This window comes from Coregonus lavaretus (genome assembly GCF_964263955.1).
Source record: "Coregonus lavaretus genome assembly, chromosome: 23".
Taxonomy (NCBI): Eukaryota; Metazoa; Chordata; class Actinopteri; order Salmoniformes; family Salmonidae; genus Coregonus; species Coregonus lavaretus.
The window spans coordinates 5,166,872-5,188,145 of record NC_140010.1 but is presented as its reverse complement, the minus strand read 5'-3'; the positions used below and the strand labels follow the sequence as shown (position 1 = coordinate 5,188,145).

The following is a 21,274-nucleotide window of genomic DNA, read 5'->3' as shown; positions in this document are numbered from 1 at the left end:
CTCTGACTGACAAGTGGCATTCCTGGTGATGTCATGCTCTGAGTGATCCAAATGTGGATCTATTGCAGATAAATGACATAAAAGGAGACAGATTTAGGACACCTGATGAGGCAATGTTTGTGTCCCAAATAGCACTCCATTTCCCATATAGTGCACTACTTTTAAACAGAGCCCAATGGGCCTTGTGTCAAAAGCAGTGCACTTCATAGGGAGCCATTTGTGCCGCTGATGTCATTGTTCATCCCCTAATTGGTGATCAAATGTAATCATATTGAGTTAGATAACAAACCGGGTGATGTTAGGGTCATACTTCCATTATTTTGGCTTCATTTTTTCCATCACACAACACTGTCATTTTGTAGCCCCATTCTGTTTAACTTATTTCACTAATATTTTCACTTGAAATTAAACTTGAGCACAGCCAGCCTGGTCTCAGACTAGACGTAACATAGTAAATTGTAAATCCGGCACACTCATATTAGTATGACATGTTAGATTCGGTATGGTTACATAAAACAGAAGGTTACTTAAGGCAACAATGAAAGTAGAGACTGGATGGGTGTACAATGTGAACGTCTAGCAACCCAAAGGTTGCGTGTTCGAATCTAATCACGGACAATTTTAGCTAATTAGCAACTACTTACTACTTTTTAGCTATTTTCCTTTAACCCCTAACCTAGCTAACGTTAGCCACCGAGCTAACGTTAGCCACAACAAATTGGAATTCGTAACATATCATACGTTTCTCAAATTCGTAACATTGTACTAATTGCAATTTATAACATACCATGCGAAACATCCACAAATTAATACATACCATACGAAACATAACATATCGTAGTAATTGGAGTGTCCTGGATTTACGTTTACTATGTTACGTCTACCCCTGAGTCCAGGTTGGCGCAGCGGTCTGTCTGATTGACCAGGCTAAGCCTTTCCATGATAAACCACAAAACATTTTTTTGGTTAGACATTTATTTAGACATTTATTTATCCATTCAATTACAGTGTTGGTGCCACAAAGACCAGAATATATCAACAAAACAACCCCTCCTCCTCCCTCCGCCTCGCTTTCTCTTTCCTTCCTTCCCTGCTCACATGTATGCAATGGCAGCAATGGAGGTCAGTATTGACAGCGCGATGACCACATAGCCCGAGCGGTACACCTCAGGAATCTTAAAGCCCGTACCGCTATCCCAGAACTGAGAGAGAGAGAGAGCGAAAGAAAAGCAGGATATATTAAAGGACAGACAAAAACAAGGACTAACATTCCAGTATATTAGTTTTAAGGCGATGACCTAGTGTTGTTGTGCGCTGTGGACACATTTTACTTACCAGATGGCGGATTCCGTTCAAGGTGTGGTAGGACACAGGGAAGGCAATGCCAAACTTAGCTAGGCCGAGTAGAGCAGGGCCAATGGACAGGGAGTGGATCAGGTCAAGGTAGTATGGGTAGTTACCTGGCAACACCAACGCTAAGAGAGCAAACGCCGAGATACCTGAGAGAGAGAGCGAGAGAGGGGAGAGAGAGAGAGAGAGAGAGCGCACGAGAGAGAGAGGAGAGAAGAAAGAGAGAAAGAGCACGAGAGAGAGCGAGAGCACGAGAGAGAGAGAGAGAGAGAGAGAGAGCATGAGAGAGAGAGAGCACGAGAGAGAGAGAGAGAGAGAGAGAGAGAGAGAGAGAGAGAGAGAGAGAGAGAGAGAGAGAGAGAGAGAGCAAGTGAGAGAGGAGAGCGAGAGCACGAGAGAGAGAGAGAGAGAGAGAGAGAGCATGAGAGAGAGAGAGCACGAGAGAGAGAGAGAGAGAGAGAGAGAGAGAGAGAGAGAGAGAGAGAGAGAGAGAGAGAGAGAGAGAGAGAGACACAGAGAGAGAGAGAGAGAGAGAGACACAGAGAGAGAGAGAGAGAGAGAGAGAGAGAGAGAGAGAGAGAGAGAGAGAGAGAGAGAGAGAGAGAGGAGCGAGAGCGAGTGAGAGAGGAGAGCGAGAGAGAACAACATTATGTTTTTAGGACCGTGATCTTGTGGTCCTTTCCATGTACTGTAAAGGAGTAGGGTGAAGTTGACACCAGACGTTGATCTTGGGTCAGTTTTGTATTTCCCCCTATAATGGTTAAGGGAAAACTTCACCCTGGAGTGTACTGTAAAAGGTTTATATATTAATATTACCTCCGCTGAGTCCCACTCCTGTGCCTCTGTGTGTGATGGACATCATCATAGGCATCGACCACCTGCAAGGCACAGGGTACCATGACAACACACGGCTGTCACACACACACAGTATACAAACACAGCATTTGTAGTTCACACTGGATATAAACCCTGTCAATACCTAAAGTTAGGTCTCTTGCGTTTTACCTGGCCACGTGACCCGATATTTAAATCTAATACATATCCATTGTTTATAGCAAAATCAATAAAAGCTCATTACATAATGAGTAGGGGGTGTAACGGTACACGTATTCGTACCGAACCGTTCGGTACGGGGACCTCGGTTCTGTCTGAACTGTGAACCCGAATGAATACATAAAAAAAGTGTATATGAAGAAATACATTTTTGTCAAATCAAAAATTAACCACATTAACAGTTGCCATTTAATTTTCCCGCTGTACCGAAACCGAACCTTAACCCAAATTAGTACAGAATCGTGGGTTTGGTGAACCGTTACACCCCTAATAATGAGTTAATTATCTTGCGAGGAGTGCCTGAGTGGTTGTTTTGTGGTTTAAAAGGTACTTGCTCCCCTGATCCATAAACAATGTCACAATGCACTGAATCAAAGCTGTGTGTATTGTCATTCTATTGGAGTTATCTCCGAGACGGCTTACGGAGAAGAAAGCAACTCAGACAAGCACCCTTCACAACTGAAATTTTACACACGGCCATGGCTGAGATGCACTGTGAGTTTATTCATTATTACACACGTAGACAACTTACTGATAGATAGTGATATGTGGCGACATGGGTCGGTTCAATTTGTTGTTTTTGGCCCAGAACTTGTTCATTTCCTCCTTTGCTGTGGTTCCCATTGGAACAGCACTAAAGAAATAGAGAAAGGGTGTATTTAGAACAGGTACAGTACCAGTCAAAAGTTGACACACCTACTCACTCAAGGGTTTTTTCTTTATTTTTACTATTTTCTACATTGTAGAATAATAGTGAAGACATCAAAACTATGAAATAGCACATATGGAATCATGTAGTAACCAAAAAGTGTTAAACAAATCAACATATATTTTATATTTGAGATTCTTCAAAGTAGCCACCCTTTGCCTTGATGACAGCTTTGCACAATCTTGGCATTCTCTCAACCAGCTTCATGAGGTAGTCACCTGGAATGCATTTCAATTAACAGGTGTGCCTTGTTAAAAGTTATTTTGTGGAATTTCTTTCCTTCTTAATGCATTTGAGCCAATCAGTTGTGTTGTGACAAGTATACAGAAGATAGCCCTATTTGGTAAAAGACCAAGTCCATATTATAGCAAGAACAGCTCAAAAAAGCAAAGAGAAACAACAGTCCATCATTACTTTAAGACATGAAGGTCAGTCAATACAGAACATTTCAAGAACTTTGAAAGTTTCTTCAAGTGCAGTCACAAAAACCATCAAGGGCTATGATGAAACTGGCTCTCATGAGGACCGCCACAGGAAAGGAAGACCCAGAGTTACCTCTGCTGCAGAGGATAAGTTCATTAGAGTTAACTGCACCTCCGATTGCAGCCCAAATAAATGCTTCACAGAGTTCAAGTACCAGACATCTCAACATCAACTGTTCAGAGGAGACAGTGTGAATCAGGCCTTCATGGTCAGATTGCTGCAAAGAAACCACTACCAATAAGAAGAAGACTTGCTTGGGCCAAGAAACACGAGCAATGGACAGTAGACCGGTGGATATCTGTCCTTTGGTCTGTTGAGTCCAAATTTGAGATTTTTGGTTTCAACCGCCGTGTCTTTGTGAGACGCAGAGTAGGTGAACGGATGATCTCCACGTGTGGTTCCCACGTGAAGCATAGAGGAGGTGTGATGGTGCTTTGCTGGTGACACGGTCTGTGATATATTCAGAATTCAAGGCACACTTAACCAGCATGGCTACCACAACATTCTGCAGCGATACGCCATCCCATCTGGTTTGGGCTTAGTGGGACTATCATTTGTTTTTCAACAGGACAATGACCCAAAACACACCTCCAGGCTGTGTAAGGGCTATTTGACCAAGAAGGAGAGTGATGGAGGGCTGCATCAGATGACCTGGCCTCCACAATCCCCCGACCTCAACCCAATTGAGATGGTTAGGGATGAGTCGGACGGCAGAGTGAAGGAAAAGCAGTCAACAAGTGCTCAGCATATGTGGGAACTCCTTCAAGACTGTTGGAAAAGCATTCCTCATGAAGCTGGTTGAGAGAATGCCAAGAGTATGCAAAGCTGTCATCAAGGCAAAGGGTGGCTACTTTGAGGAAAATATATTTGATTTGTTTAACACTTTTTTGGTTACTACATAATTTCATATGTGTTATTTCATAGTTTTGATGTCTTCACTATTATTCTACAAATGTAGAAAATAGTAAAAATAAAGAAAAACCCTTGAGTGAGTAGGTGTGTCCAAACTTTTGACTGGTACTGTATATGCTAGAGAAAACATACAATTCCAACATAACATGTATTCACATTAAAGAATAACAGAGACAAGTGGGCAGGCACACACACCAAGGGTTGGAACCGGTTGATGGAACAGAACCAAAAACCGGAAAATAACTACATTATTTGAGGAACAGAACCCGACCGAAAACGAAAGTGATCTATATTGTTACAAAACACAACCGTATTTTAAACGCATGGGAAACGGTTAATAACGTTATTTTACGTTCCAGGCATTTTCTTCCAGTCCCACAAAAATCACAACACATTTGCCTATGCAAAGCCCTCACTCTGCCACTCAGAAACGTATTCCAGCGTCTGCCTGCCAGCTGTAAATCTTTGCCAGTGGGTGTGCAGGCTACCTGCCACCCCCCTCATAGTAGCCTACTGATGATGTTACAAGCGTAATTCAGAAATTAGGGAGATATATTTAATTATTGAAGAATGGATTGACTTTTTCAAAATGCTAGTTAAGGATACTATAGTTATCACGTTTCACATTGGATTTATTAACTACAAAAAAGGTAAGAAGGATTTTTAATGGGCAATGGAAAAGCTCTAACAGGACACGTCTGCGTAGCCTCCTCGAACTTCGGAAAAATGTTAAGGCATTTTGACCTGTTCGTTAATACATCTCTTTTATCGCCAAAACAAAAAAAGATGCCCAAAAAGATGCCCAATCTTGCAAAGCCTCAGACGAGGCATGGAAAAGTGCCCCCCTCTGACAGCCCTTCTTCGGCCTCGGCGGACGATTGCTCAGAAGAAGCACCAGCATGACTCAGAATGGAGATGGACAAGGGTATAACAAAAATCCAAGAGACACTTTCTGAACGCCTCATCAAAATTGATGTGCTGGTCGATAAACTCCACGAAGACCAGAAAGTCACAAAGTTAGAAAAAGACCATGCTGACCAACAGGCTGCCATCCTGGACGTCCGCGAGGACGTGTATCAAAAGCACAAGAAAGTGGAAGACGCCATTTCTAAACTCGAGGAAAATTTTGATTCTTACGTAATTTTCCAAAAGCACATGAGTTTCAGATTTCAAGGTTTCCCAGAGGCCGTGGAGGGAAGAGACGCCATCTCCTTTCCACGGGAAAGGATTCCCAAATCCTGGATCTACCCCCTTCCGTGCACCCACTGGAAATTGTAGTGGCGCCGGAGAAGATGGCTGTAAAACGGCAGCTCTCTAACTCAAGACAAAGGAGATGATTGTGGACTACAGGGGGAAAAAAGAGGACTGAGCACAGGTTGAGAGCTTCAAGTTCCTTGGTGTCCACATCACCAACAAACTATCATGGTCCAAACACACCAAGACAGTCGTGAAGAGGGCACGACAAAGCCTATTCCCCCTCAGGAGACTGAAAAGATTTGGCATGGGTCCTCAGATCCTCAAAAAGTTCTACAACTGCACCAGAGAGCATCCTGACTGGTTGCATCACCGCCTGGTATGGCAACTGCTCGGCCTCCGACCGCAAGGCACTACAGAGGGTAGTGCATACGGCCCAGTACATCACTGGGGCCAAGCTCCTGCCATCCAGGACCTCTATACCAGGCGGTGTCAGAGGAAGGACCTAAAAATTGTCAAAGACTCCAGCCACCCTAGGACTCCTGAACAGCTAGTCAGGGCTTTGTGATGGACACTCCAATACCTTGACTTTGTTGTCCTTAAGCCATTTTCCAACAACTTTGGAAGTATGCTTGGGGTCATTGTCCATTTGGAAGACGGGTTGGGATGGTGACCCCACTTTTCCCCCAAACATAACGATGGTCATTATGGCCAAACAGTTCTATTTTTGTTTAATCAGACCAGAGGACATTTCTCCAAAAAGTACGATCTTTGTCCCCATGTGCAGTTGCAAACCGTAGTCTGGCTTTTTTAAGGCGGTTTTGGAGCAGTGGCTTCTTCCTTGCCGAGCGGCCTTTCAGGTTATGTCGATATAGGACTCGTTTTACTGTGGATATAGACACTTTTGTACCCGTTTCCTCCAGCATCTTCACAAGGTCCTTTGCTGTTGTTCTGGGATTGATTTGCACTTTTCGCACCAAAGTACGTTAATCTCTAGGAGACAGAACGTGTCTCCTTCCTGAGCGGTATGACGGCTGCGTGGTCCCATGGTGTTTATACTTGCGTACTATTGTTTGTACAGATGAACCTGGTACCTTCAGGCGTTTGGAAATTAATCCCAAGGATGAACCAGACTTGTGGAGGTCTACAATTTTTTTTCCTGAGGTCTGATTTCTTTTGATTTTCCCATGATGTCAAGCAAAGAGGTACTGAGTTTGAAGGTAGGCCTTGAAATACATCTACAGGTACACCTCCAATTGACTCAAATGATGTCAATTAGCCTATCAGAAGCTTCTAAAGCCATGACATAATTTTCTGGAATTTTCCAAGCTGTTTAAAGGCACAGTGAACTTAGTGTATGTAAACTTCTGACCCACTGGAATTGTGATACAGTGAATTATAAGTGAAATAATCTGTCTGTAAACAATTGTTGGAAAAATTACTTGTATCATGCACAAAGTAGATGTCCTAACTGACTTGCCAAAACTATAGTTTGTCAACAAGACATTTGTGGAGTGGTTGAAAAACGAGTTTTAATGACTCCAACCTAAGTGTACGTAAACTTCCGACTTCAACTGTACATATTACCTCGACTAGCCGATGCCCCCGCACATTGACTCTGTACCGGTACCCCCCTGTATATAGCCTCCCTACTGTTATTTTATTTTACTGCTGCTCTTTAGTTATTTGCTTGTATTTTTTTACTTAACACTTTTTTATTTTACTTTATTTAAAAAACGGCATTTTGGGTTAAGGGCTTGTAAGTAAGCATTTCACTGTAATGTCTACACCTGTTGTATTCGGCGCATGTGGCAAATAAAATTTGATTTGATTTAAGAAGGCCCATCGCACGCTACGGAGGGGCTGCCTGGAAAGGTTGCACCCAGGGCATTTGTCATTACATTGCTACGGTACCAGGACACTGTTCGCATCCTCTCTGCTGCCCGAGCAAAGGGAGCGCTCAAGTAAGGAGATGCCAGAATCATGATAATAATATAATATGCCATTTAGCAGACGCTTTTATCCAAAGCGACTTACAGTCATGTGTGCATACATTTTTACATATGGGTGGTCCCGGGGATCGAACCCACTACCCTGGCGTTACAAGCGCCATGCTCTACCAATTGAGCTACAGAGGACCACTGTCCGGATCTTTCTCCCATACTACATAAGAGGCTTCTGCGGCAGGCTGGCTCGGCATATGGTCTGCGCTACCCGATGACTTTGTGGATGGAAACCAAGAATGGTGAGCGCACATTTGACTCTGTGAAGACGGCTGAAACATACATGAGGAAAGAACTCCCTGACTTGGTCACTCCTACTACATTATGAGGAATTGTCTTTTGAACTTGGATACAGTGGATAGTGAACTGTTAGAACATGAGGAAACGACTCATATGATCGACTGGCTGGCATGGCAAGCTGGCAAGATGGCTAGCTTGATTCCGTTCTCATGATCATTGCAACTCCACGAGGTGAGATCTTGCATGGAGCCCCAGGCTGAGGGAGATTGACAGTTCTTTTGTGTTTCTTCCATTTGCGAATAATCACACCAACTGTTGTCACCTTCTCACCAAGCTGCTTGGCGATGGTCTTGTAGCCCATTCCAGCCTTGTGTAGGTCTACAATCTTGTCCCTGACATCCTTGGAGAGCTCTTTGGTCTTGGCCATGGTGGAGAGTTTGGAATCTGATTGATTGATTGCTTCTGTGGACAGGTGTCTTTCATACAGGTAAACAAGCTGAGATTAGGAGCATTACCTTTAAAAAAAGAGTGTGCTCCTAATCTCAGCTCGTTACCTGTATAAAGGACACCTGGGAACCAGAAATCTTTCTGATTGAGAGGGGGTCAAATACTTATTTCCCTCATTAAAATGCAAATCAATTTATATTTTTTTTTACATGTGTTCTTCTGGATTTTTTTGCTGTTATTCTGTCTCTCACTGTTCAAATAAACCTACCATTAAAATTATAGACTGATAATTTCTTTGTCAGTGGGCAAACGTACAAAATCAGCAGGGGATCAAATACTTGATTCCCTCACTGTATGTATGTATGTATGTATGTATGTATGTATGTATGTATGTATGTATGTATGTATGTATGTATGTATGTATGTATGTATGTATGTATGTATGTATGTATGTGCATTCGGAAAGTATTCAGACCCCTTGATTTTTTCCACATTGTTACGATACAGACTTATTCTAAAATTGATTAAATAAAAAATTACAAAGCGAAAACTGTTTTTATAAATTTTTGCAAATGTATATATATAAAAAAACGGACATACCTTATTTACATAAGTATTCAGACCCTTTGCTATGAGACTCGAAATTGAGCTCAGGTGCATCCTATTTCCATTTATCATAATTGAGATGTTTCTACAACTTTATGGAAGTCCACCTGTGGTAAATTCAATTGATTTTACATGATTTGGAAAGGAACACGCCGGTCTATATAAAGGTCCCACAGTTGACAGTGCATGTCAGAGCAAAAACCAAGCCATGAGGTCGAAGGAATTGTCCGTAGAGCTCCGAGACAGGATTGTGTCGAGGCACAGATCTGGGGAAGCGTACAACAACATTTCTGCAGCATTGAAGGTCCCCAAGAACACAGTGGCCTCCATCATTCTTAAATGGAAGAAGTTTGGAACCACCAAGACTCTTCCTAGAGCTGGCCGCTCAGCCAAACTGAGCAACCGGGGGAGAAGGGCTTTGGTCAGGGAGGTGACCAAGAACCCGATGGTCACTCTGACAGAGCTCCAGAGTTCCTCTGTGGAGATGGGAGAACCTTCCAAAAGGACAACCATCTCTGCAGCACTCCACCAATCAGGCCTTTATGGTAGAGTGGCCAGACGGAAGCCACTCATCAGTAAAAGGCACATGACAGCCCGCTTCGAGATTGCCAAAAGGCACCTAAAGGACTCTCAGACCATGAGAAACAAGATACTCTAGTCTGCTGAAACCAAGATTGAACTCACTCTTTGGCCTGAATGCTAAGCGTCAGGTCTGGTGGAAACCTGGCACCATCCCTAAGGTGAAGCATGGTGGTGGCAGCATCGAGTCACAAAATAAAATTACAATCAAATTGACAAACATAGGCAACAATAATGACCGGACTATTGAGCCCCACATGATGGTCACCAGCCGCACCTTCCCGCACACTCAAATGTCAACCAATCGCCATTCCCAAAGGCGCCCTGAATCCTGTGCCACGCGGCGACAAAAGCGATGACCACAAACGCACTCAAGCAGCACAGGAAAAAATACATCAAGTTATGATTAATAAATGAAAACCTTTACCAGACGATAACTATCATTCCTCAAATATAGAGACAATTAGTTAAACAATCACCATCATCCTAAATTAACAACCAAAAAGTTAAAGAATACTCATTTTACTCCCAATGTCCATAACAGTTATTCTAGAATCAACTTATTTAACTACTGGGTGAATTTACCAAGATGTATATCAGATCGTTCTGCCCTGCTGGCTTCCTTACAGTCAGTAAAACACAGCCATCCTCAAGAAGGTGGAGGTTTGGCACATACTTACTAAATAATCCCACATTTGTAACATTTGTAACATTTCTGAACACTCAAATCAACATATATTTTAGCACCAATAACAACTCAGCCTCCCCCCTAATTTTATGGGAAGCTCTCCTTGCATATCTGAGAGGGCAAATAATTTCATTTAGTTCAGGTAATCATTTCGTTTAGTTCAGGTGCTCGTAAAATGGATTTTTTTTTACCTTTATTTAACTAGGCAAGTCAGTTAAGAACAAATTCTTATTTACAATGACGGCCTACTTGTAAAGCCCCCCCGGCCAAACCTTCCCCTAACCCGGACGACGCCCTATGGGACTATCGATCACGGCCGGTTGTGATACAGCCCGGGATCGAACCCGGGTCTGTAGTGACGCCTGTAGCACTGTGATGCAGTGCCTTAGACCCCTGCGCCACTCGGGAGGCCTAAGGTATAAGGCTTTGGAGAAATACATTTCAGATCTGGAAAATGAACATAGTATGACATTTGACGACTCAACTCTACAAAAATTAGACTCAAAGCCATTGGAATATTGTCACGCCCTGACATAGAGTTCGCTAGTTGGTTTGGTCAGGGTGTGAGTATCTATGTAATGTGAATATCTATGTGTAGATCTAGTATGTTTTAGATCTATGTTGGCCGGGTGTGGTTCCCAATCGGAAGCAGCTGTCGATCGTGGTCTCTGATTGGGGATCATACTTTAGGTAGCCATTTTGCCTACCTATGTTGTGGGATCTCGACTCTCGTTTGGCTTGTCTGTGTGTAGCCATTGTGAGCTTCACGTTACGTTGCTTGTTGTTGTTTTGTCGTGTGTTAACTTAGTGAATAAACATGTATGCATTCCACGCTGCACCTTGGTCCAATCCTGTACTCAACGAACGTGACAAATATAACACCCTGACGACCCACAAAGAGGGAAAACGCTCTTAGAACTTAGGAGTACAAAACAAAACTACTATAAACATGGAGATATAGCAGGAAAGTTGCTTGCTTGGCAGATCAGGAAAGAGGAAGCTAGTAGAGTTATTAGCTCTATTAAACTGCCCAATAACACAGTTGTTCAGGGTCCTGAGGAAATTAATCTAGTCTTTAGGGAGTTTTATGAAAACATTGTACAAGTCTGAAGGGGATGCCCCTGCCACAATGCATGAGTTTTTGAACAAACTCAATTTACAAGTTTTAACTGATGAGGAGAGAGAGTACTTGGAGAAAGAGATTACATCTGAGGAAATTAAGGAATCCATTTTCAACACTGCTGGGGGAAATCACAAGGGTTAGATGGATTCCCTATTGAATTCTATAGATCCTTTTTACCCAAACTAATTGAACCTCTTTGCAATATGTTTAATTATGTCAGAGACAGAAAAGCTCCCAGACACACTGGAACAAGCACTGATCACAGTTTTGTTAAAACCTTGGAAAGATCCTCTGCTTTGTGGGTCATATAGACCAAGTTCTTATTGAACACTTGTTTCTTGCAAAACTCATAGCTCTTAAGACTAGATAAGGTTCTTCCTGACTTGGTTGATATGGACCAAACAGGCTTTGCAAGAAACCACTCATCTCCTGATAATATCAGAAGATTATTTAATATTATGCATTATGTAGAGAATGACCAAGAACCTGTAGTGGCGGCTTCATTAGATAAGGAAAAAGCTTTTGACCACACAGAACGGAACTACCTGTTTGAAGTTTCACAGAGGATGAATATTGGACCCAAGTATGTAGGTCTGATTAGATTACTGTACAAATATCCGGTAGCTCAGATCCTGACTAATGGAAATGTTTCCTCCCAGCTCTCCCCATCACGTGGCACAAGACAGGGTTGCCCTGCTAGTCCTCTCCTTTTTTCTTTGGCTATCAAGCCACTGGCAGAAGCTTTTCGATCTCATCCATCCATGGTGTTCGTCTAGGTGAGCGCGAACATCTCGTCTCGCTATATGCGGATTACATTTTGCTTTACCTCACTAAACCAGAAATGGCACTCTGAGCATTAGTTGGCATCCTGAAAGAATACGGGACCTTTTCAGGATATAAAATAAACCTATGGAAGACTGTAATTACGCCTTTTAACAGGGCAGCTATGCAGAACCCAATCTTAGACCAGACATTTTCTTGTAGATCTCAGAAAATGACATATCCAGGATTGCAAATTCCTTCTGAAATGAATAAGACATATCTACTGAACTGTACTCCACTTCTCAAAAAGGTTGGGGAAGAATTGGATAGATGGAGGGATTGTCCCTTTTTCAAACCTTGCCCTTTCCTATTCCCAAAGTTTTTTCAAACAAATTAATAGGAAGGTCTCTTCATTTCTGTGGAAAGGGCTCTATCTGACTTCCAGTTGTACTACTGGCATCTCAGTTAAAGGCTGTGTGGGTACGGCAAAATACAACAAGTTCACCCTCTTGGAGACAGAGGAAGAGTGTCTTTCCTCTGTTTCATTGTCATCTATACCTTATAGTAGCCCACCTAAAGCTTTGCTAGGTCTCATAAACACCCCTTTAATTAAAAACACTAAATATATTGATTGAAGTCTGTAAACAAACAGAAGGGCATAGATCTATATATGAACAAACGCCTTTCTATAATAACCCCCATCTTACCCAAAACCCTGAGAAATGGTATTACATTTTCTTGGTTCAACAAAGGAATTAAAACATTTGGTCATCTGTAAAGAGAAGGTGAACTACTACGCTTTCAACAACCGGCATCTCATTTTCAGTTACCTCAAACTCATTTCTTCAAGTACCTACAGGTTCGGCATTATATTGCCACTCAACAGGGAGGATTCAGCCCAGGAGTACATCTACACCTGATAAACTGTGGCTGGAGAGGAAAGGGGTAAAAGGTTTCATTTCTTACATGTACTCTAGTCTTCAAGCTCTGTTGGGGAACGATGAATCTCTGGAGGCTTGCATGAAGTGGTGTGATGACCTTGATCTCATTGTTGAGGATGAGAATGGGCAAAGCTCTTTTTAGATGCTCAGCATCTTCCATTTAACAAAATTCTATATTTTACATAGGGTTTACTTTACACCAGAAAGGTTTAAAGTGGACCCTAAATATTCAAAATGTTGCCCAAGGTGTAAAACAGGGGTGGGCCCACTTATGCATATTTTTTTGTCCTGCCCTGAACTAGGCAATTGTTGGAAAGACATTATCCAGATGTTATCACAGGTCACTAATATGATTGTACCACTAGATCCTTCCCTTATTCTTCTTGGAGATGACTCTGTTCTACCAGTTAATGTTGGTAGCAAAACCAGATTCATTAAATTGGCAGTCAATGCAGCCAATTAATGGAAGTGTGGAAGTGTGACACTCCGCCAAGCAAGCAGATGTGGCTAAAATAACTAACTTCCTATATTCCATCTGAAAAATTATGTACAATTTACGTAGTAAACCCTTTGAATTGACTGATGTCTGGGGGGACGTTCAGAAGTTTCTAGAGTCGTCACCTTAGATGCCTCATTGTTATTTTCTTCCTTAATGTATCATTTTTATTATTATTTATTTTTGCGTTGAATAATTTGTTTTCTAGCATTGGATGTTTATTTGTTTTTATTTAACTAGGCAAGTCAGTTAAGAACAAATTCTTATTTACAATGACGGCCACACCCTCCGCTAACCCGGACGACGCTGGGCCAATTGTGCGCCGCCCTATGGGACTCCCGATCATGGTCGGTTGTGATACAGCCCGGGATCGAACCCGGGTCTATAGTGACGCTTAGACCGCTGCGCCACTCAGGATCACCTGATAATCATTGAAGCTAATACCCGGTGAAGGGAGGGAGGGGGGTGTTCATGTGTTGGGGAGGGAAAGGTTTAGCACGATGTGCTCCCGTGTGGCCTGTTGTGTTGAGTGGGTGGGAGGAATAACTGGACATTATCTGTCATATTTTGCTGCTGATTGTTAATTGTACAAAAAAAAAAGAAAAAAAAAATGCTTATAAATATATTGTACAAAAAATATTATCTAGTGCTCCTCTACAAGCTGTTAGCTTGCGAACGTTAGCTCTGGTCCAACGTTAAACCAACTCTGAAGTTCAAAGAGATTCAAAGTTCCTGCATAGAAGCCCCTCCTCCGTAGGTATAATTCTGTGGGCCTAATTCAGATAATGCATGTCATAACAAGATGCCCAGCGCTTCAAGGCAAGCTTCCTCCATCCTCACCCTCAAAATGTCAGTTCCATCTCGCGCCCTACACTGACTGGCAGCACAGTGTGTGTTGGTCTTTCATTATGATTAAACCATGCTGTTACGGCAAAATACAACTTGCTCTTAAAATACTTTCCTATACAGATTAAATTGCTTAGCTGCTTCCCAGCAAGCTGCTCTATGCGCACTGATTGGTGAAGTCATTTAATGTCGAGCTAAAGGAAACTATATATATATTTCAGAGGTTTAAAAAGGTACAGAAAGGAATGATATAAAGCAGTATTTGTTTTTTTATTCGAACCAATTCAGAACTTTCTTTTGCTGGTCGGAACAGTGGAACAAAAGGAAAAAAAAAAAAAATAGTTATGTTCAGAACGAAACGATTGGAAAATAATTTCAGTTCCAACCCGACACTGACACACTCACACAAAATCTACTCACTGTCTGTAGAAAACGCCAAACCGAGGGCGGGATAAGCAAGTGCCCTGTCGGGCTAGTGTCCTGTGAGAGAGATCAAACAACATATTTTAGTAATGTTAGTAATAACATGGTTTAGTTGTAAATGACAAGGTTTGTTTCACTGAGCAAGTTCCTTCCTATTTCATCAGAGGAGATTATAGCCTACACTGATAACTATCAGTTTGATATTGGTGAAACGAAGTTGAGCAATAGCTGAAATAATAATGCACAAGCAAGGATGTTCAAGTTCAAACTAGAGCTCTGCTAACCGAATGCGTCAGGTTAGGGCCTGTTTTTTCATCCATAACTACGGGACGGGCAGGGCTCCGGTATCACTAAATTGATCACTAACATTTGAAAGTTGAGCCATTTTCTCGTGCTCTGCTGCGCATTACAGTCATATGACTGAGATCCTAAGATGGTGTCAGAAGTGCTTCAATCTCGTCAAATATAAGACAGGAGAGATTATTTCACAGAAAATAATAAATGTTCCTTGAATTTTGTCCAAGTTTTGAGTGATGAAAAGCTAACCGCTCTCTAATGTCTCGTCATTGAGAAGAGCAGCCCAAGCGGAGCCGTTGGGTACTCACAGACCGAGCTGCCATGAACTGAGAAGAGCAGCACATGGATTTACTAACGGAGGAAGTTAGTCAAGGTTTGAAATAATTACAGTATGTTTTTGTCAAATACTATATTGGTTTGGGCTTCTTGCAGTCAATTTGCAGTGTACAAAGTATTTGTAATTATGTTCCGGCCCCCCAACCAACCGCTCAAGAAAAAAATCGTCCCGCAGCTGAAGGTAGTTGGGAAACCAAGCTCTAAATGTTAACACGCATCGCTTGTGGTACGGTTTTGGAAACATAAGGAACATATCTTTCATATCAGCGAGAAATAAAATTTAAAAAACGAAAGGTTCAATTACTACACACCTTTATAGGGTCAGGGGTCGCATTGGCTTTCAGAAATCTAAATTTTCAAAACCATCAACAAAAAAAAAGTGCATTTTAAACCATTTCACCTGCGTTTTATATTGAACGTCAACAGTTGTTGTTTTTTGCTTCAATATAGTGAGAAGGGACATGCAACTATAGTTTCTTCACACCAAATACACTGCTCCAAAAAATAAAAAGGGAACACTCCAAGTCAATCACACTTCTGTGAAATCAAACTGTCCACTTAGGAAGCAACACTGATTGACAATACATTTCACATGCTGTTGTGCAAATGAAATAGACAACAGGTGGAAATTATAGGCAATTAGCAAGACACCCCCAATAAAGGACTGGTTTTGCAGGTGGTGACCACAGACCACTTCTCAGTTCCTATGCTTCCTGGCTGATGTTTTGGTCGGTGCTTTCACTCTAGTGGTAGCATGAGACGGAGTCTACAACCCACACAAGTGGCTCAGGTAGTGCAGCTCATCCAGGATGGCACATCAATGCGAGCTGTGGCAAGAAGGTTTGCTGTGTCTGTCAGCGTAGTGTCCAGAGCATGGAGGCGCTACCAGGAGACAGGCCAGTACATCAGGAGACGTGGAGGAGGCCGTAGGAGGGCAACAACCCAGCAGCAGGACTGCTACCTCCGCCTTTGTGCAAGGAGGAGCACTGACAGAGCCCTGCAAAATGACCTCCAGCAGGCCACAAATGTGCATGTGTCTGTTCAAACGGTCAGAAACAGACTCCATGAGGGTGGTATGAGGGCCCGACGTCCACAGGTGGGTGCAGGACGTTTGGCATTTGCCAGAGAACACCAAGATTGGCAAATTTGCCACTGGCGCCCTGTGCTCTTCACAGATGAAAGCAGGTTCACACTGAGCACATGTGACAGAGTCTGGAGACGCCGTGGAGAACGTTCTGCTGCCTGCAATATCCTCCAGCATGACCGGTTTGGCGGTGGGTCAGTCATGGTGTGGGGTGGCATTTCTTTGGGGGGCCGCACAGCCCTCCATGTGCTCGCCAGAGGTAGCCTGACTGCCATTAGGTACCGAGATGAGATCCTCAGACCCCTTGTGAGACCATATGCTGGTGCGGTTGGCCCTGGGTTCCTCCTAATGCAAGACAATGCTAGACCTCATGTGGCTGGAGTGTGTCAGCAGTTCCTGCAAGAGGAAGGCATTGATGCTATGGACTGGCCCGCCCGTTCCCCAGACCTGAATCCAATTGAGCACATCTGGGACATCATGTCTCGCTCCATCCACCAACGCACAGACTGTCCAGGAGTTGGCGGATGCTTTAGTCCAGGTCTGGGAGGAGACCATCCACCACCTCATCAGGAGCATGCCCAGGCGTTGTAGGGAGGTCATACAGGCCACACACACTACTGAGCCTCATTTTGACTTGTTTTAAGGACATTACATCAAAGTTGGATCAGCCTGTAGTGTGGTTTTCCACTTTAATTTTGAGGGTGACTCCAAATCCAGACCTCCATGGGTTGATAAATTTGATTTCCATTGATAATTTTTGTGTGATTTTGTTGTCAGCACATTCAACTATGTAAAGAAAAAAGTATTTAATAAGATTATTTCATTCATTCAGATCTAGGATGTGTTATTTTAGTGTTCCCAGTTAGTGCAACACATTCCGCAGAAAATCAGAAGCGGAACGCTAATTGGCTAGCAGCCAGACAAGTAAATTACCTTCCAATGAAAAAGCAAGGTATTTTTTTTACAAAAACGATGCATGGCCATCATATTTCTAATGTTTATCATGCATTTTAACTTGCTACCGGAGAAAAACTATACCGGAGGTAAGTACCGGAGAAAAACTAGACAGGAGGAAAGTATGTTAAGTACCGGAGAAAAGTAGCTTACACACAGAGGAAGACGACGTGAGAGGCATAATTCGGCCCAAAACCTGTCCTCTCCAGCAGGTGGCATTTTTATTTATTTTCGTAATGTTTAAGTTGTTACGAGTGTACTGATATAAGTAGGACCATGACATCCCGGCAATTTTGAGAAAAAACACTTTATATCTGAGTTGTGCCAGTTGTTCACACGCGTATATCTGCCCTCTCATTGGCTAGAATGGTCCCTCCTGATCTTGCCTCCTCCCTACTGCCTACCATTTTTTAAGACATGTATTTTCTTTTAGGTTCCGGAGCGGCCACTTCAGTATCCAGTCAATATAATGGATAATTTGTTGCTACATATCAGTCAGAGCGCTGGTGAACCAGTGACAAGGGCAAAGATATTTCATCCGAGTGGAGAAGTGCAACTGAAGCACGAAATTAGTACTTTTACATTCATGATTTGGAACGAAACCTCACTGAAGCCGAGCAGAATTTACAATTAGAAGCATTTTAGATGTACATGTACAAAACGCAGTAAGATATTTTTTCTGCGTTTAATCTTTCGTTTTCTGCATGAAAAAGGCAAAATTCTGCGTTAACGCGACCCCTGAGGGTTTGGTTGGGTTTCCCACGCAGCCATATTTCCATGTTACAGCGATTGTTTACGGAAAACAGGCGGAAGACAGAGGCTTACCTGTGATAATTAGCTATCTGAGTCCCCAAACACCTGTGTAAATGGAAGACTGACGCCACAAACGTGTTGTCACTGAAAAATACTATTGGCTGCAAGTGATGGGAGTATTGGCTGTTTTGGCTGCCAGACCCAATTCACCTCTAAACAGAACATGTAAGGTCCTTGGACTAGAAAGAGTAACGTTAGGCTCCTTTAGTTCATTATTGGGCTAAGGAATCCCGACTGATTTCAGCACCCAAAGAATAGCCCGCAATTACACATGACATTGTTCTGTGTAATTGCGGGCTATTCTTTGGGTGCTGAAATCAGTCTTTTTTATAAAAACATAATTTTATGTGACATCGGAAGCCCACACTAGTCGTAAATCGTTGAGTTTAGTCGGCTAATGAATCCCTAGATAACCCCACATCCAAAGGTTGGGACAAGCTAGCTAGCTAGTCCTTGATCATGACTCTCAGTTCCATTACATTAGACATAAGAGTCATTGGACGAAGGAGTCTTCTGTATGGGGGAATTTTATTAAGAGCCCCGACGCTCGTTCTGAAAATTAACACGCATCGCTTGATGCACGATTTTGGAAGCATAAGGACTTTATTTCAGATCAACGAGAAATACTTTTCAAAAAACAAAAGGTTAAATTGATACACACCTTTATGGGGTTAGTGTTCCCACACGGCCACATCTCCATGTTACAACGAGTGTTTGCGGAAGACAGAGGGACCACCTGTGCTAATTAGTTACAGTAGGCGGCATTCTCCCTAAAGTTCTCAGCCGTCAGCTTCACCCATGACAGGCTCATATGAACTACAATCCCGACGCTGTGTTTTAACTTTTAGAAACTTCACTAATCATCGCTTGTGACACGGCTTTCAAAACATATGGCCCTCATCTTTCATCAGCGAGAAAGAATCCTTCAAATAAAAATGTACACTTACTGTAGCAGTTACAGAGCCATACAGCTGTGGGTGCCTCCATCCTAGAAACTACACTTCCCGAGTTAGACATACACACAGGTGTTCGGAGCATGCTAGATAGCTAATTAGTACAGGTGGTCGCCTCTGTCTTCTGTCCGTAAACAAGCGCTGTAACATGGCAATAGGGCCGTGTGGGTACACTAACACTATCAAGGTGTGTATCAATTTAAACTATTTTTTATTTATTTTCTTTCTCACTGATATGAAAGATAAGGTCCTTATGCTTCCAAAACAGCAAGTGACGTGTATTAATGTTCCGATTGAGCGTCCGGTCTTAACAAAACTCACCCTTACAGAAGAGGCCTTTGTACAATTACTTACGTGTAATGTAATGGAACTGAGTCAAGATCGAGGGCTAGCTCCGAACACCTGTGTGTAACTGAAGAATGTGATACGAAAGTAAAGGGCTTTGTTTCTAGAACCGTATCGCAATTGAAAATTAATTCACGTTTAGATGGGGAATTTGGCTGTTTTGGCTGCCAGAGCCAGTCTACCTCTGAAAATAACATACAAGGTCCTTGGACCTAAAGGAGTAAAGGTTGGCTCCTTAAGAGTACATATTAGGTTAGCTAGCTAGGATACTACACAAGCAATCTAGCTAGCTGGTTATATACATGGAACTTTGAAGCATTGCTTCCATAGGAATGTAAAGCTCATTTTAGCGTTTATATCTATCAAAATAACTTGCTGTAAATCTAAAATCTGTTGTCACAGGAGGAGCTAGCTAGCTAGCATGCTAAGGTTAGTATGTGTCGCAAGCAACAATGTTATGACGATAGTAGGGTGACCCAAGCTCTCTAGCTAAATAAATATATTTGAACATCACTCTAAGACAAATTAATAAGTATTACACGCAGAGGTGTGGACTCGAGTCATGTGACTTGGACTCGAGTCAGACTCGAGTCATGAATTTGATGACTTCAGACTCGACTCGACAAAATGTACAAAGACTTGCAACTCGACTTGGACTTTAACATCAATGACTCGTGACTTGACTTGGACTTGCGCCTTATGACTCGAGAAGACTTGCTACGAGGACTTGTAATGACTTGCAAAGACTTGCTAAGAGGACTTGAAATGACTCGAAACTAAAATGTAGGACTTTGGACTCGACTTGAGACTTGATGGCTTTGACTTTTGACTCGACTTGGGACTTGCCTCATCTTTGACTCGACTTGACTCGGGACTCGAGGGCAAAGACTTGAGACTTACTTGTGACTTGCATAACAATGACTTTGTCCCACCTCTGATTACACGTATGTCTAACCAACCAACAAACGAAATGTAAACATAAATAAACTGTCTCAAAGTTAGATAAGGCACAGGTAGCTACTGACCTTAGAAGTAACGCCATTGTTTCTTTAACAGCTGAAACAGGATATGGCGTAAACGGATGTTATTATATTTTTCCTGACGGTCAAGTCAATGCTAGACGGAATCCTTGGGACGTCCATACCCTTACTCTAACCTAACCTTAATCATGACCTTGACCTTGACCCTTGACCTTGACCCTTACCCTACCCCTAACATTAACAGTGACCCTTACCCATTCAAAATGTCAACTTCAATGGGGGATATGGACGTCCCAGGATCCCGGATAGCAGAGACCCTGACGGTCCCCATGAGAAGGTCAGAATGGAAGATCAAAATGGCCTAAGGACAAAAAATATCTACACCAAAGATGATCTATTACATGGAAAAAATTGAAACGCATGTCCTCAATTATTGCGGGCAAGCGAGATCAGGTGGGACCATTCTAGCCAATGAGAGGGCAGATATGCACGTGAACAACAGGCATACCTAGCTTTTCCCAAAGTTCGGCAATGCCAAGTGCATCCACTTATATCAGTACATTTGTAACAGCCTAAACTTCTATTAGATCAAATAAGCCTCACGTAATTCGACATGAAGATAAGGTCTGCTTCCAAAACCGTACTGCAACCGATGCG

General features: G+C 42.6%; 1 protein-coding gene across 2 annotated transcripts; it reads right to left on the bottom strand.

Moving 5' to 3' along the window:
* Nucleotides 1-963: 963 nt before the first annotated feature.
* Nucleotides 964-20,704, bottom strand: LOC311150429 (succinate dehydrogenase cytochrome b560 subunit, mitochondrial-like). Of its 2 annotated transcripts, XM_084187912.1 has the most exons (6): nt 20,663-20,704; nt 14,853-14,912; nt 2,936-3,037; nt 2,167-2,228; nt 1,336-1,499; nt 964-1,202 (listed from the first exon to the last, which is right to left on the bottom strand). In XM_084187912.1, the coding sequence occupies exons 1-6, from the start codon at nt 20,677-20,679 to the stop codon at nt 1,095-1,097; spliced, it is 513 nt and encodes a 170-aa protein (XP_084044038.1). In that variant the 5' UTR covers nt 20,680-20,704; the 3' UTR covers nt 964-1,094. The 2 variants fall into 2 exon arrangements, with proteins under 2 accessions (XP_084044038.1, XP_084044039.1); XM_084187913.1 differs by lacking the exon at nt 20,663-20,704 and having other exon boundaries at nt 14,838-14,912.
* Between the last annotated feature and the right edge of the window lie 570 nt (nt 20,705-21,274).

Excerpts from the sequence above, each read along its gene's own strand:
- LOC311150429 (XM_084187912.1), bottom strand. Across the intron at positions 3,038-14,852 it reads TTTGGCGTTTTCTACAGACA|TGCTGTTCCAATGGGAACCA; the intron begins GTGAGTAGATTT and ends CTATTTCTTTAG. Across the intron at positions 2,229-2,935 it reads CCACATATCACTATCTATCA|GTGGTCGATGCCTATGATGA; the intron begins GTAAGTTGTCTA and ends TGTGCCTTGCAG.